At 41.4% G+C, this 13,723-nt stretch overlaps 1 protein-coding gene across 1 annotated transcript in view; it reads right to left on the bottom strand.

Annotated features, from left to right (window-relative positions):
- Positions 1-13,723, bottom strand: part of RFX7 (regulatory factor X7) — a 29,856-nt gene that overhangs the window by 4,777 nt on the left and 11,356 nt on the right. Inside the window, exons 4-8 of the mRNA XM_009643846.2 lie at positions 9,203-9,319; positions 6,416-6,500; positions 5,525-5,732; positions 2,693-2,988; positions 8-1,750 (exon numbers count right to left, since the gene is read on the bottom strand). Coding sequence (XP_009642141.1) covers positions 8-1,750; positions 2,693-2,988; positions 5,525-5,732; positions 6,416-6,500; positions 9,203-9,319 — 2,449 coding nt within the window. The remainder of the gene's footprint in view (positions 1-7; positions 1,751-2,692; positions 2,989-5,524; positions 5,733-6,415; positions 6,501-9,202; positions 9,320-13,723) is intronic.

Genomic DNA, 13,723 nt, shown 5'->3' with positions numbered 1-13,723 from the left:
TGTTATGGATCGAATGGTAAAAGTGCGCGCTGCTTGGATGAGATGACACAGGAGCTCCTTGAGCTGCGGTCTGACTCGGAAGTGCCATTCCTAGACAACCACCATAAGGATGAGAATTATTCATGGACATTTGCTCCTCCATGAGCACCAGCTCCTCCACAATGCTGTCTTGGGTAAGGTCATCATCAAATGAAAAGAAGTTTTCGTTTGACTGAGGGACTGTGTGTTCAAACTCTTTCAGCTCAGACTGCAGAGGTAACTGATTTGAAGACTGTGCTTGTATTTGACCCAAGGAGGAGTCCTGGATCTGGCTCTGTAACTGCTGGCTGTACGCATCCTGCTGCATACCTTCGCAGTGCACTGGCTCCCATGCCGATTCCTGTAAGTCACTAGCGCCAGAGTGCCCTGCGATAGTCATAACACTGATATCTTGCTGCTGTTCGCAATTCACAGATGCAAAGTCGGAGGTTTTGGTGATATGGTGCCACGGATTCGGGTTAAAGCTGCCATCAGGTTTTGAATCATTTTCTATGATAAACATGTTTCCTTCCAATTTTACTTTTATATCTGGAGATGATGCTGACACAAGCTGCTGTCCTAAAGTAGAATCACTGGCACTTAAATTGGTGCTCAAAGAAAGGTCTGTTGCTAAGTTTGCTGCAGCTGCAGAAGGTACAGGCACCTTCACAGGTACCTTGCTGGGAGCTTGAGCAAGTGTTGCTGTATTGTCACTGTTCGCTAACGATCCAACCTTTGGAGACTTAAGACTGTTTGCTTTTTGACCCTCCACAGCATTACCAGCTGAAAGCTGCTCCACCAGTGGTTTCTTTACAGGTGGTACCTGGGAATCCTGAAGTGTAGAAGGTTGTCGCTTTCTTGGACTCTTAGTGCACGTTTTGTCTTTAATCGTAGACTCACCAGTAGGAGGTGAACCAATGCTGGTGCTGGACAAGTTTTGACTGGCAACTGAGAGCTTTAGAGTGCTTTGATTATTGCCAGCTGAAGAAACTGGTGTGATCTCATTAGACTGTGTTTTGTATTTGGTCCCTGCTTCTTCAGCTCCCTGATCAGAGCCCTTAACTGGTTTTGCCTCCACGACATCATCAGCTGAAACCTTCAAGGTTGCAATCTCAAAATTAATTAGTTGAGCAGGAGGCAGGTCAGACGTTGCCTTTATGGATTTAGACACATCAGAGCTCTCTTGGCCCTGTACCGAGTTCTCATCCAGCAATGCTTCTGGTTCCACTTTGATCTTGACTGTCGGTGCAGCTACAACAGTGCTAGGCTTGGATCCTGGAGACTGAAGTGAAACAACAGATCCATTTTTGATCTGTGGACCAGTCCTCCCTTCTTCCACTGCTCCTGCACTACTGCTAGCTGAAGGCGTCTGTTTGACGGGCACACTACTGCTGCTTGGGGCAAGAGATATTGCTGTCATTTTTACCACATTTAAGGAATTGACATGTGGAGCTGGCACAACAGTCTTGATGGGGCTACTGGTAAAGAGCACCGTCGTGGGAGAGCGGATGGTGAGAGCACTGGTATTTGCTGGCTTCGGTAAGATCTGTGGGTAGCGATGCCGGGCAGAGCGGTCACCAACTGGGCTGGCAGGAACGTTCTGGGGAGTCTTTGGTGACTGCTTGACTGATTGCATGTGCTGTGTGACCACCTGAACGTTGAGTGGCAGGACCTTGCTATCAGACGATCCCATAGGACTTGGAGATGTCACCAACTGCCTGGTCCTTGACACCTGTAGAGAGAGAAAAAGAAAAGGTGTGGCGATGAAGCAAGAAGGTCCCCCATGTCCACAGACCACCTCATCCCCAAGCATTTCAAAGGTGAAGGACAACACAGCTCAACACACCAAAGCCAGCAAATGTCATTTTGAAACAAAACAAGCTCTTCAACTATATACAAGACAATTTCTATTTGCCTGTCTATGGATTGGTAGACAGATATATGGCCTCAATTTTTAAGGCATGAGGCACTGGTCTACACACTAGTCTGCTCTTCCGCTAATGAAAGGGTCATTCTAATACAATCCTTCACCACATAGAACAAAAAGACAGACATACAAAGGTTAAAGAGGGGAGGATGTGTTCAAAACACTGCTCATTGTTAAGGTTTCAAAAGCAAGTTAAATACAAACCCACTATCAGGCAGAAAAACTGGCTTACCTATTGAAATCGACAACATAGCTAACATCTTAAAAACAAATAACCTTCCACCCCGCACCCCCACCAGTTTTGTATGGTTGAAAGACAACGATGTTCCATACTACAGACATTCATGCAAAAATAAAATTGTTGCTGCCACTAAATGTGCCAGGCCAATGAAAGGCAATTTAGATTCCATATTAGGGGCTCAGCGACCCACATAACTGGTGTCAGCTCTCTTGTCTGGTTAAACTTCATCTCAAGGGTGATTATTCCCATATATAACCTTAATTATTGTTAGCTGAAATCCCACTGTTGATGACTTCAAATACGAATGTGATCAGAATTCTGCTGCCTCTGTATCGATCCCGTAACTCACAGGGTACAACACAGTCATTGGGACAGAAAAGCATCAAGGGACCCAAGCCTTTGAACAGAAACCGTTTTTCTATCCCACTGATGCCACTGCTTAGTTACTGGCAATTTACAACCCTCTCATAAGGTGGTTTATCTAGAGAATTGTTGGAGAACATTACCGGTATTGGGCTGGGAACAGCTGCCACAACAATGCCAATAGGTGGAGGAGACAGAATTGCAGGACTCCCATTAGATATACTGGTCACACCGTTGGTTGTGGTGCCTTCTGTTTTCTTGGCTGGAGACTCTCCTGGCAAAGGAGACTGCAGTTTCTGTTCTTGCTGCTTCTTCTGGATCTTACGCTGCAGCTGCTGCTTGGCATCAACAGGAGATGGCAGAGTTTTCACTTGTGGTTGAAAGGAATTACTTTCAGCAGTAGGTATAAAAGCTGAGGGCTGGGGGATCCCTTTTATTCCTGAATACAAAAAGAATGAATTATAACCACACATATCCTTGTCTGCTGTGCCACTTCTATATCTAACCACACAGAATGTGTCAGGCATCTCCACAACCATCCTGGGAACACCTCCTCCATGAGGTGCTCCCATCCACTTCATGCTCAAATTTACCCACTGTTTCAGTTTATTTCCACATGTGGCAAAACCTCTATCTGATAGAGAAGTTGGGCATTAGCTGCTAAAATAGCATGTACTGGCATCTTGTTTCTAGTAATCCCAAAGTGCAACTTTGGCATCAGCAAAATCTACAAAACAATGCATTTCACTTAAGTGACAGTAGAGGGCAGTGGATATGTTTTAGACCAACCTTTAAAATTCATAATCTACTGTGGTTTGGTTTTGTTATCAATGTCTAAGGCAGCTTTAAAAATGAAAAATCTTTCCAGAAAGCTGTGGGTCTGTGTCACAGAGGAGCATCCCTGAGCAGATTATATCATCTAATGGCCAAAGCATTAAACACAACGCACGGATCACAACCTGCGTGTTATCAGGGGTAATGGTGAAAGAAGGGCAAAAAGAGAAGTGTCCAGGGAAAAAAAGGAAAAAAAACCAACAAAAAGGAGGAAAAGGTGAAAAAATGATTGAAATTAGAATAGAGGAACATTTTTTTCTGGAGACAATGCCTTTGCTGATCACAAGCAAGTGATGCTTCCAGGGAGAAAAACAGGGAGTTCGTCTCATCGATGCAGCTGGTACCAATTTCCCTTACAAAAATCACATCACATTTATGATCTTGTGTTTATTAAAAATCAAGAGTATTAGCGTGCTCTCTCAGTGACCAACTAACCCTGTTGAACTGCACCTCTAAAAATGCTCTATTTCATTTACACTTTGCAGGTTTCACAGTTTTTAAAATAACTCTTACTTATAAATGAATCAACACCATTTTAGGGCAAGTATTTGGTACACGCTTAGAAACTGTGGTCTGGGAGGCCACTCTCAGCAGCAGTCTGCATCTATCATGAGAGCTTCAACACCACATCATCTTCACTTTCACAATTCCTTCTTCACAGAGCAGTGAAATGCTCAAATAGATTGCAATTACTATGTGGGCTAAATATTGAAGGCAAGTAACATTTATGAGAAAAAAAACTCAACTGATTTTTCTTTGAGAGTAGAAGTTTGCTTTTTCCTCAGTTAACGCACAGAGACACTGACTGTAGTTCCTTGCGATGAAGGGGAATGGGAATACTTTATTTGCCATTCTAGAAAGAACCTCTCCTGAAATGACTATCCCAAGCCCTTTTCCTTGAAGGAAACCATCTTCCCTTGAAGGAAGTAAGGGGGAGAATCTACATCAGTTGGAGAGCTGTACCTATACCTAGTGTTCCTTCAAGCAGCACAGCAAGCAGAACCAATGAAGCCAAGCAACAACATGTAAAAAAGGAGCATACAGGCAACAAAACCTGCCACTGCCACCCGTCAATTCCAAGTTGCAATAAAGGAAAGAGAGCTGGAAGGAGAAAGAACATGATCCAGAAGGCGATCACCCCAACCTACAGCTCTGACCACCAGTTTCCAATTGAAATCACCTGTCTCAAGATTTGTCTTGATCCAAACACATTTTGCTTGACAGGCCTGGGCAGAACTTCCCAGAGGGAAGTCTGGGGGGGCATGTTGTGTACCTGCACTTCCCTCCTCATCCTTCATTTTTGTAATTTAATTCCTCCACCACCACAAAAAAACTCTTTAAATGATTGATTTTGAGCATGAAGAGGGTAACAAAGAATACAAAAGCAGATATACAACCAACCACATCGAACATAAGCTTTCCCACAAACTGCGCAGAACAGGAATTCATCTGATGAAGCAAAATACAGAATAACTCTTCTCTTTACCTCAATCCTTAATGAAGATTTGCAATTGAGCACTTGAATCTCAGTCACACAACTGGCACTGGAGAAGGCTCTCCTGTCCCTCTTGATGCCCCTCAACCCCTTATTCCTAATGTGATCAACAACAGCAGCAGCTGATGTGCTTGTACTACCTGACACTGATCAAACATCTCAGGAAAATTTGCATCTGACATCAGAAATGATTGTAAGAACATCTGCTCTTGAGAGAAAATTAAGACAGACAATTGTTTCCAAATTAGGGCAAGTTACCAGACAGAAACACAGCTACACCAGCAGTTTGTCTACAAACCAGCACTGTACTGGCACTGAACTCCTGATCTAGCAAAGTACATAAATTCAGGACAATTACTCACATGCCCTGAAGTGCTTTAAAAGACCAGGGTCCTCATTGGAGGAATGGGAGAATCACAAACTAAACCTGAAACCACTGCTTCTTTTCAGATCTCTTTACCCAGCCTACCAGCAGGAAAAGTAATTTGCAGCAATGCGGACTAAAATAACATAAATGCATGCTCAACGCACAGTGCCAGTGTTTAAAGTTCACCCTGAAGAGAAGTGCTTCCTCAAACCAAGATGTTACTACTCTTCAAAAAAAGATCCCCTATTTCATCCATTCAGCATTAGGTTATCTCATTACCTGCTGGTGCCCCTGCCATTACTGTTAAAGCTGCCATTGACTTGGTACCAATATAGTGACTTTTTACAAGGAAACGAGCCAATTCCAGGACTGTATCAAAAGGCTGGCTCAGCACTTTCTGGGCCCATTCACAAACAAGCCGGCAGGCCGCAGAGACAACTTCCTCATCAGCGCTTTGCAGCTGGCCAGACGGCTCTGCCCCATCCAACTAAAACAAACAAACAAAGGAGGAAAGGTTACTTTAATCATTAAGGGTCATCAAGGCATACAAACAAAAAGAGAGAGCAAATGATCAGAAACACACAAAAAGTTGAGTATGTTCACAGTTTTTCACAAATTGGGAGAATGAGATCACAACATCAATATCACTCAGAATTAAATGTCTTAACATTCATCTACTGGTTGTTTCCAAAGGCATTATATGGAGCTGACGTTTCTGGAAGAAAACCACAGAGAGAATCCAAATATCTGGACCACGAACAACTGACGGTCCATGCATCCAATGTCTTGTCAACTCAGTAGCCCCTGTTACCCAGGAGCTGCTTCTTTCACTGGGGTTCTTCTTCCCTAGCACTGACCTTTTTTAAAAAAAAAAAAAAAAAATCCAGTAAAACCAAAACAATAATAGTTAAAAAGATATAGCCTGTGCGTGGTAACACAGTGAAAGCCTGCTTTACCTCCTAAATTTGTTTTTTTTAATAGCACTGAAATTTGTTCTGAGCTTTACAGAAAAACATCAAACCATGATACAGAACATAAGTATCATAAAGAAAAAAAAAAATCTTATAAACTACACATCTCTTCACTTTGTTTTGAAAACTTCAGACAGAAAAGGAACATAATAAATGTTAATTTGCAGAAATATATATAAATAAGCAAATTATATCATACCCCATCTCCAGTTTTATGAAAGTCAAGGTTGGGCAGTGTTGGCATGTGCACAAAAGCCTTCTTCCTCAGTCCACTGTAGCAATATGTGAACAAGGATTAAGGTCTAAATCATCTCTGCTTGTTAGCTGGGGGACAGGAGGGAAGGGCGGCCATTCCTCTGATACCCCTCATAAGTATTATAAGCAAACTCAACAACAGATCTAAGAATTACTGTCATTAACATAGTCTCATAGCCAGAATCAAGAGCCTATAACTGGTTGCGTTCTTGGGCAGGTCATTGGGCTTCTCCATCTATGCAGAGGAGCAAGCGATGCCAGGCGTGATGAAATTCATTTGATGACTTAGAAGAACCACTAAACCACTACAGTAGTTTCAATTAGCTACTCTGTATTTAAATCATTAACATAAATTTGGACTAAACCCCCTTCCTAAACCAGGCCTAAAATGAGATGGAGAATGCATTTTGAAAAGTTAATAACTATTAAAAAAACGTGTTCCCAAATTTCGTTTTACTTTATTATGAGTTGTTCTTTTTTGCCTCTTTTTGCTAAATTTCCTGACATTTCCTTTTCCTAAGGGACTCCCACAAACTGAAGAAATTCCCCATGACAAGATAAAGTGACTGATGAGTAACATCTCTTCCTAAGATTGCACAAAATTTTTGTAGCTCTCTCCCCACCCGTGAGAATTCTTCTGTAAAAATATGGACACAAATACCCAGATTTGTTCTTACACTGATCTCATCAAATCAGTACACAAAAATATACTCCCTCCATTACTCTTACTCACTTGTTTATAGGTCTAAAAATCAAATCAGCCTTTTTTCCTCTCCACAGCATTACTCTAGGAGTTTGCACACAGTGTCTCTTCTCTGTGTCACACAAATCCACTGCAGGATCACTAATTCTCCACATTCTGTTAGTATGTCTGTATTTCCCTTTCCTAGATCATGGAGTTTGCATTTACTTGCATTAAACTGGATGGAGCATAATTACAGTAAAATAAATTTAAGGAGGCTAGGTATTAAGGTAGGTGTGAGATAAGGTCACATTTTAATCATTCTGAATTAGAAACTTAGGAAACAGAACTGAAAGAGATCCCCTGGGTCAAGCTACAATTACACAATATAATTTCTTGCTTAAAACTACTCTAGTTCTATCCAGAACATCACTACTAAGTTTTGGACTCCACTGCTAGTTAATCCAATACTGTATTTTATGAAACAATTTAACTGACACACAACTTCTCCATTTACAACTACACAGAAGGTTTTTTCCTCTACGGAAGACAAATAATTCTGGGCTGCCCGCTAGCATTTAATTCTCTCTGTAAGTGCAGGCTTCAAGTGAGACCTTAGCAAAGGCCAGTATTACAGTGAGTCCATATCATTACCGAGTTCTTTTCAGTGGTTTTCAATTAGGGCCTACAAGCACCTTGATGCCTTTTGGCCTTTTAATGCTCTCCCTCCTTTGCTTACTGCAGTGGCTTAGCCTAAAGCATGTCAGAACAGAGCAAGAATTGACCCTGGGGGATGCAGCAGGTATTACATCATGATTGTTTCTAAGAATTCTCAAGGGAAAGTGTATTTCTCAACTGGGAAAAGACAAAATCCTTGCTGATGAAAAAACTACTTACTTTGAAAATCACTAACAGGTTTTGTGTTTTTAATGGAACACCTCAGCGTGCTAAAGATTACAGACATACTACAGCTCAGTCTCAGAAAAGCCTGAGAAAAATTCACATCCTTGTAGCCTTTAGACTTGAGTATTGCATTTCTTTCCTAGCAGAGTTTCTTGCCCCTACGCTGAAGCAGCAGAACCACCAGTGGTATGAACAAACTCTTTTTGCACAGCATTTGCCCCGAATTCTTCAGAGTGGCTGCCTATTAACTGATTAACTAATCTGTCCCAAGATGTAATTGTGATAGTTCTGCCTGTAACAATTACATCTAGTTACACTAGGACAACATCAGGTTTTTAAGTACTTCAAGGTTTCTATTAAGTTACAATTAAACGGGGTAGAGCTTTTGCGTGCCCTCTGGGATGGACTATTTCTCTAATACAGGGAAGGAGGGAAGGAAGTGGATTCCAACTTTGGGCACAGGGACAAGACTCTGCAGTCAAGAGAGAGAGACAGAGCTTCCCATCCTAGAAGCTCTCGCTCTGAATTGTCTTTGCTATCTCAGGAGGTCTGCACCATGCCATGAAGGAAGCTGCCTCCCCACTCTGACAGCAGGACAAGCCCCAGACCCTGCCTTCCAAGTTTGAACTTCAGCTTTTGTGACAACTTCCCAGTTCCCTCTTCTCTTTGAATCAATACTAACAGTTGAGGAAAGGCAGTTTTACGAAATATCTGTAGCAGAGCTTAAGAAGGATCTTCAGCTTTACAACTAACATTAAAATTACTGGTGTGCACAAGTATAATATGAAAGCAAGAAATGTTCTGGTAATTCTGAGCTGTACTACCAACAAAATACTAGTTACTGCACATAAATAAGGAAAGTCCCTTTATTCCAGCATCTCCCTTTGCACTAAATGATAAAGCTTCTTTGATTCCTCACTGCTGTAACAACTATGGGTCAGAACCTAAATTTAAGTACTTGTTTCCGAAGTTGTATCTTGCAACCTAATACTGCCGCAATTAATAATTTTTAAAGAATGTTGGGAAAGTGTCTGCATTTTTTATTTAACATTACTTCTGCATTTAGCTGGTAGTTAAGCTGTAATGACAGATGTTCTCCAGGCAAGTGCAAAAGAAGTTACTGAGAAGCGCTCTAACAAAGGATATTTTGATTTGCCTCTTGTGCCTAGACGACGGGCCTTCATATTTGGAAAGACGTTTTTCATGATCTTTCCAAAGTCAGCAGCACTTAATGGGTGGTAGCCAAGATTGTCACAATAGCTCCTGCAACAAAGAGGAAGAAAGCGTGAATGGAATCAAAGTTAATACAGGAGGCCAGCCGGCATGCTAGACTCCATCAAAGGTTTTCAAAAGAAAACACTTATACCCATCCATATTTAGAACCACATTTAACATTAATGAAGCTATCCACAACGAATTGAATGCATTAAAAATGTATAAACAGAGCTATTAATACCACAGTTTTTGCCTTGTTCTCTACTGAGTTCAAAGACAAGTCATGTGGAGACATAACAAGTAGTGGCATTATCTAGAGCACAGTGAAGATTTACTCCACAACTTAGTTTGAAGCATATGTTTCAATTCACTTATTTTAGGACATAATAAAAGCAGAGACATTATTCTAGCCAGAATTATAGCTTGAAGTCCTGCAGCAATATTTGAAAAGCAGTAGGTAAGAGATTTGTCAGTGTCTAGAGAAAGATTCTGCCTATACAACCTCAATTTAACAGAGCTTAACAGAACTGAATTTAATAAAACATACCTTCCTAGGGAACCAGCTTCACCTTTATAGGTGTAACAAACATGTACCGAGGACATAGTCCTCTTACCACTGCTGAACTATGAGAGCTGCTTAATCACAGACATCCTTATATTCATTAACAGTCCTAAGTTAACAGAGATTTCAACTGCCTCTGCAAATGTAGATCTCTCTGCAACTGAGTATACAACCTGATGATACAGGGGGAAAAAAAGAGCAACAAAAGGTAATTATTTTTCTAAGTTTACTTATTCTAGTAAAATTTGCACTATTATCTGTCTTCAGTTCTCAAAAACAGTAGACAGAATTTTGTTTCAACATCTGAGATACTTAAAAATATCTCCTTGAGGCAGAGAACAAGAATCTTTGATTTCGCTGCAAAACACGAATGTTCTGGAAAATCACAAACGTGTGAAAGCAGAGGAGAAAACCAGGAACTGAACGTTTACCTATACACAGCAAGTGCTAAGTCTGTACAAAAGATGTGAATGCCATATTGCCTTTTGTGGTAATGCACAGATGTTAACGTGCTACGACCCAAAACATAGCATTAAAGCATTCTCATTCAGACTCCCGACAGCCACTGAGTCAGCACCAGATAGCAGTGACCTCCTTTCCGGTGAGAAGTCCTACCAGCAATACACAAAACCAACCTGCCTCTGAAAAGAAGAGGTGGCTGTACACGGTCCTATACAGACATCAACAGGAGAGCAGAAAAACAGTAACTTCCTACACCACGCTGCCTGCTACTCTAATCAGGTACGTACATGCAAACAAATCTCCACTCATAAAGGAAGAAAGAAAGAAAAAGCAGTACTCAAAACGGATGTTTCATTCCCAGCATCACCTAGTAAAAACAGTAACAATTATCAATGGCATCTGCATCCAAGTAGGCCAGCCAAAATGTCTTCTCTGAAAACTGTAGCTCTATAGAAAGAAGTATATATTTCTTGAGATACTTCCACCGCATTTGTTTTCTCTAAAAATACAAGTTATTACAGAGCAAGTATCTGCTGCTTTTACCTTGGCTGTATGTAGGTATCCCCCACTTAGAAGCACCACCACAAATGTAATTATTTTGATAACAATAAATAGCAAGTTTTTATGCTATTTCATTCTGACATGTCCTTGCAGAGCTTGTGTGCACATGCTTCCCCTAGCTACCATGCCACTCTGTCCAAACCAGGAGATGTTGCCTACAACCTGGTATAGAGTCAGCCATTAGTCTAGGTTCTGTATGGGACATTGAGAAGGTTTTTATCCAATTTATACACCAACATATTTCATTTCAATACATGTCAGTCACAGAATCTGGACTCTGGATATATCCCTTTGAAGTTAATACACAGGAATACTTCTCCTGCCTCACTGCACCCTCTTAGGAATCAGACATTGCTTTACATGTAACAGATGGATCTCTGCACACCCTTTTTTCCCGCCGTGCATCTTGTCAGGCTCCAATGGATTTTAACTTTACTCTGAAAATTCCTAAAAGGTGGGTCTCTGTTGCTTAGAGTCCTGTAATCAGCATCAGTAAGTCTCAACTAGCACGCAAAGGAGGGCTCTCTGAATTTCTCTGCTATAGTCAGCAGTATCTTTGACTGAAACTCAACAATATCAGCAAACAAGATAAATAAAATAACCGAGCAAAACAACAGGATTAGGGACCTACCAATCAACCAACGTTAAAATTATTCCCTCTCTAAGATAAAATAAAGAAACAAAAAAGGAAAAAAAGTAATCAGTTCTTCAAGTCTAGCACATCTGTTTCAAGACAATTACTTGCTAACAGCAAAACATACAGTTATATGGTCCCCTTGTATCCATACTGGCACCTCCCGCAAGCTTGTGATTTCTGAGCTATTAATATTATCATGTAATTTCAGTTTTCAGACAGATCATCCCACATGGCCCCTCCCCTTCCTGGCTCGGCCGAGAACCCTCCATGTCCATCTGTGGTCTCTCATTGACTTGACAACACATACCAGGAGTCTCTGCCCTGAAGCTCTTCTCTCTGCTACTTGCACTCTTGGCACATCGCAGAGCCCAGGAGCTGTTTTGCTTATTTGAAGGATGGGTGGGAAACAGATGGGGGGAGGGAAGGTCTATGCAGAGACAGGAATGACAACAGACACGCGGTCGCTTATGGTCCTTTGTACAGAGCTCCCCTGCCTGATAAGGAGAATAAGAAGAAAATGCCTTCTTTTTATTTTGTAATATCTTCAAATTAAATGGACGGAAGACATAAAATACTCTGGGAGTGCACCTGAACTAAACCACAAAAAAGATCAACTAAAAAGCCAGTGAAGACCGGCAGGCTATGCAGCCCAGCTTATATAGCTTCCTGGGCAGAAAAACCATTATGAATAGCAAATGATAAAGAATCTATTGCATGAAATGACACAAAGATCTTGGCTTATCCAATCCAGCAAAACAACTGGTCTCTAAAAATGGGTTAGAGCGAAGAACCTTAGGAAGAGGTAGGCTCTCATTAAGCTGATGAACAATGCTTGCACATAAATGAGTCCTAAAAATGAGGTAGGATGGAAACCAGGTCTGAAAACTTTCAGAGAAATAAAATTGCATGTCAGACTCCCAAGAGCAGCAGCAGAGGTGGGAAACAACTGCTTTAGGTGGAGTTTGATGGGCTTTTAGAAGGAATATATAGGCAGTTGCTTATGACAGAGGACTGGACTTTACAACACAACAGGTCCCATCCTGTTCCCATTAGGGAGTTTGATATAAAACACTGGTTAAGTGCTATCAAACAGGATTAGTATGTATCTTGTGCCTTCTATTTATTTAACCGATACGGTATTCCTATACCTACTGCCGCCTTCTGTGCTAGCTTCTGAATATTCTTCTTCTAACTTGTTGGTTAACAACCTTAACACTCAGTGCACATAATCTACGCGTCAGGCAGCATCAAGTGGCCCAGCAGCCAGTAAAGCGAGGATTAATGATTTACAGACTAAAGGAAAGAGATATGGGTTAACTCAAAGACCTTCTAATCTATATTAAGCATATCAAGGGAATCTTCGGGCCACCAAACTTAAATACGAATTACTCTCTCTTCCTTGCGTCCCTGTAGTAGAAGTAAGATAAGAGGACCCAAGTGTTTATTGAAGGTTCAACAAATAATTTGGTGGGCTAGGAATTTTGTCTACATAAGTACTGCAGGACTACACTTAGACTCAAAATCCTAATTCTCTGAACTCAGCTAAATCTATACCTGGCTGCCTCCAGCAGGGCGTTTACTAATAGGGAGAACATACCCAAATAAAACTGACTTACTAGGAAGCATTGAAAGGATTTGATGGGAAGCAGCATCTATTCTCTGCAGGCTAGAAAACATGTTAGGCAGCTCCCCATGAGTTCCCGTATTTTCCAGACTGTATTCCTCCATAACTCCCAGACGAAGCTGGCAGAAGAACCATGTGCACCCAACAGAAACACAGCTTCTTGCAGCCCAGCATATTCTGTCAGTGCAAGCAGCATCACAGCATCCCAAGAGAGGTGAACTAGCTCCCATCTACCTCCTTTCTGAAATTCAGCTGCAAGCTCTCAACCTTGCAAAGTGCTACTGCCTTATATTACGATGCATTTTTCATTTATTTTATCCCTTTCAAAAGGGAGACGAATCCATTCACTTTTATCCAGTTAAAGACGTGAATTCACAATTAGAAGAGCAAGACAACAGAAGAGTCCCTGTGTTGAATAAGCTCAGCGAGAAAAAGGCTACTGAAATGTGGAGGAGCTGGAAATGCTACCACCACTTGCCAGGGGTGGACTTGTGCGGAGTGCAAGCTTCCACCTTTCCCTCTTCATAGAAAAAAACATACGTGAAAGATGATGCAGAAGCCCAGTAGTTTTGCAAGATTTATTTTGACCAAAATTTACAGCAGGAA

This window comes from Egretta garzetta, unplaced genomic scaffold (assembly GCF_000687185.1).
Source record: "Egretta garzetta isolate BGI_Z169 unplaced genomic scaffold, ASM68718v1 scaffold287, whole genome shotgun sequence".
NCBI lineage: Eukaryota > Metazoa > Chordata > Aves > Pelecaniformes > Ardeidae > Egretta > Egretta garzetta.
Note: the sequence above shows the minus strand (reverse complement) of the source record. Positions and strands in the feature narration are given on the sequence as shown.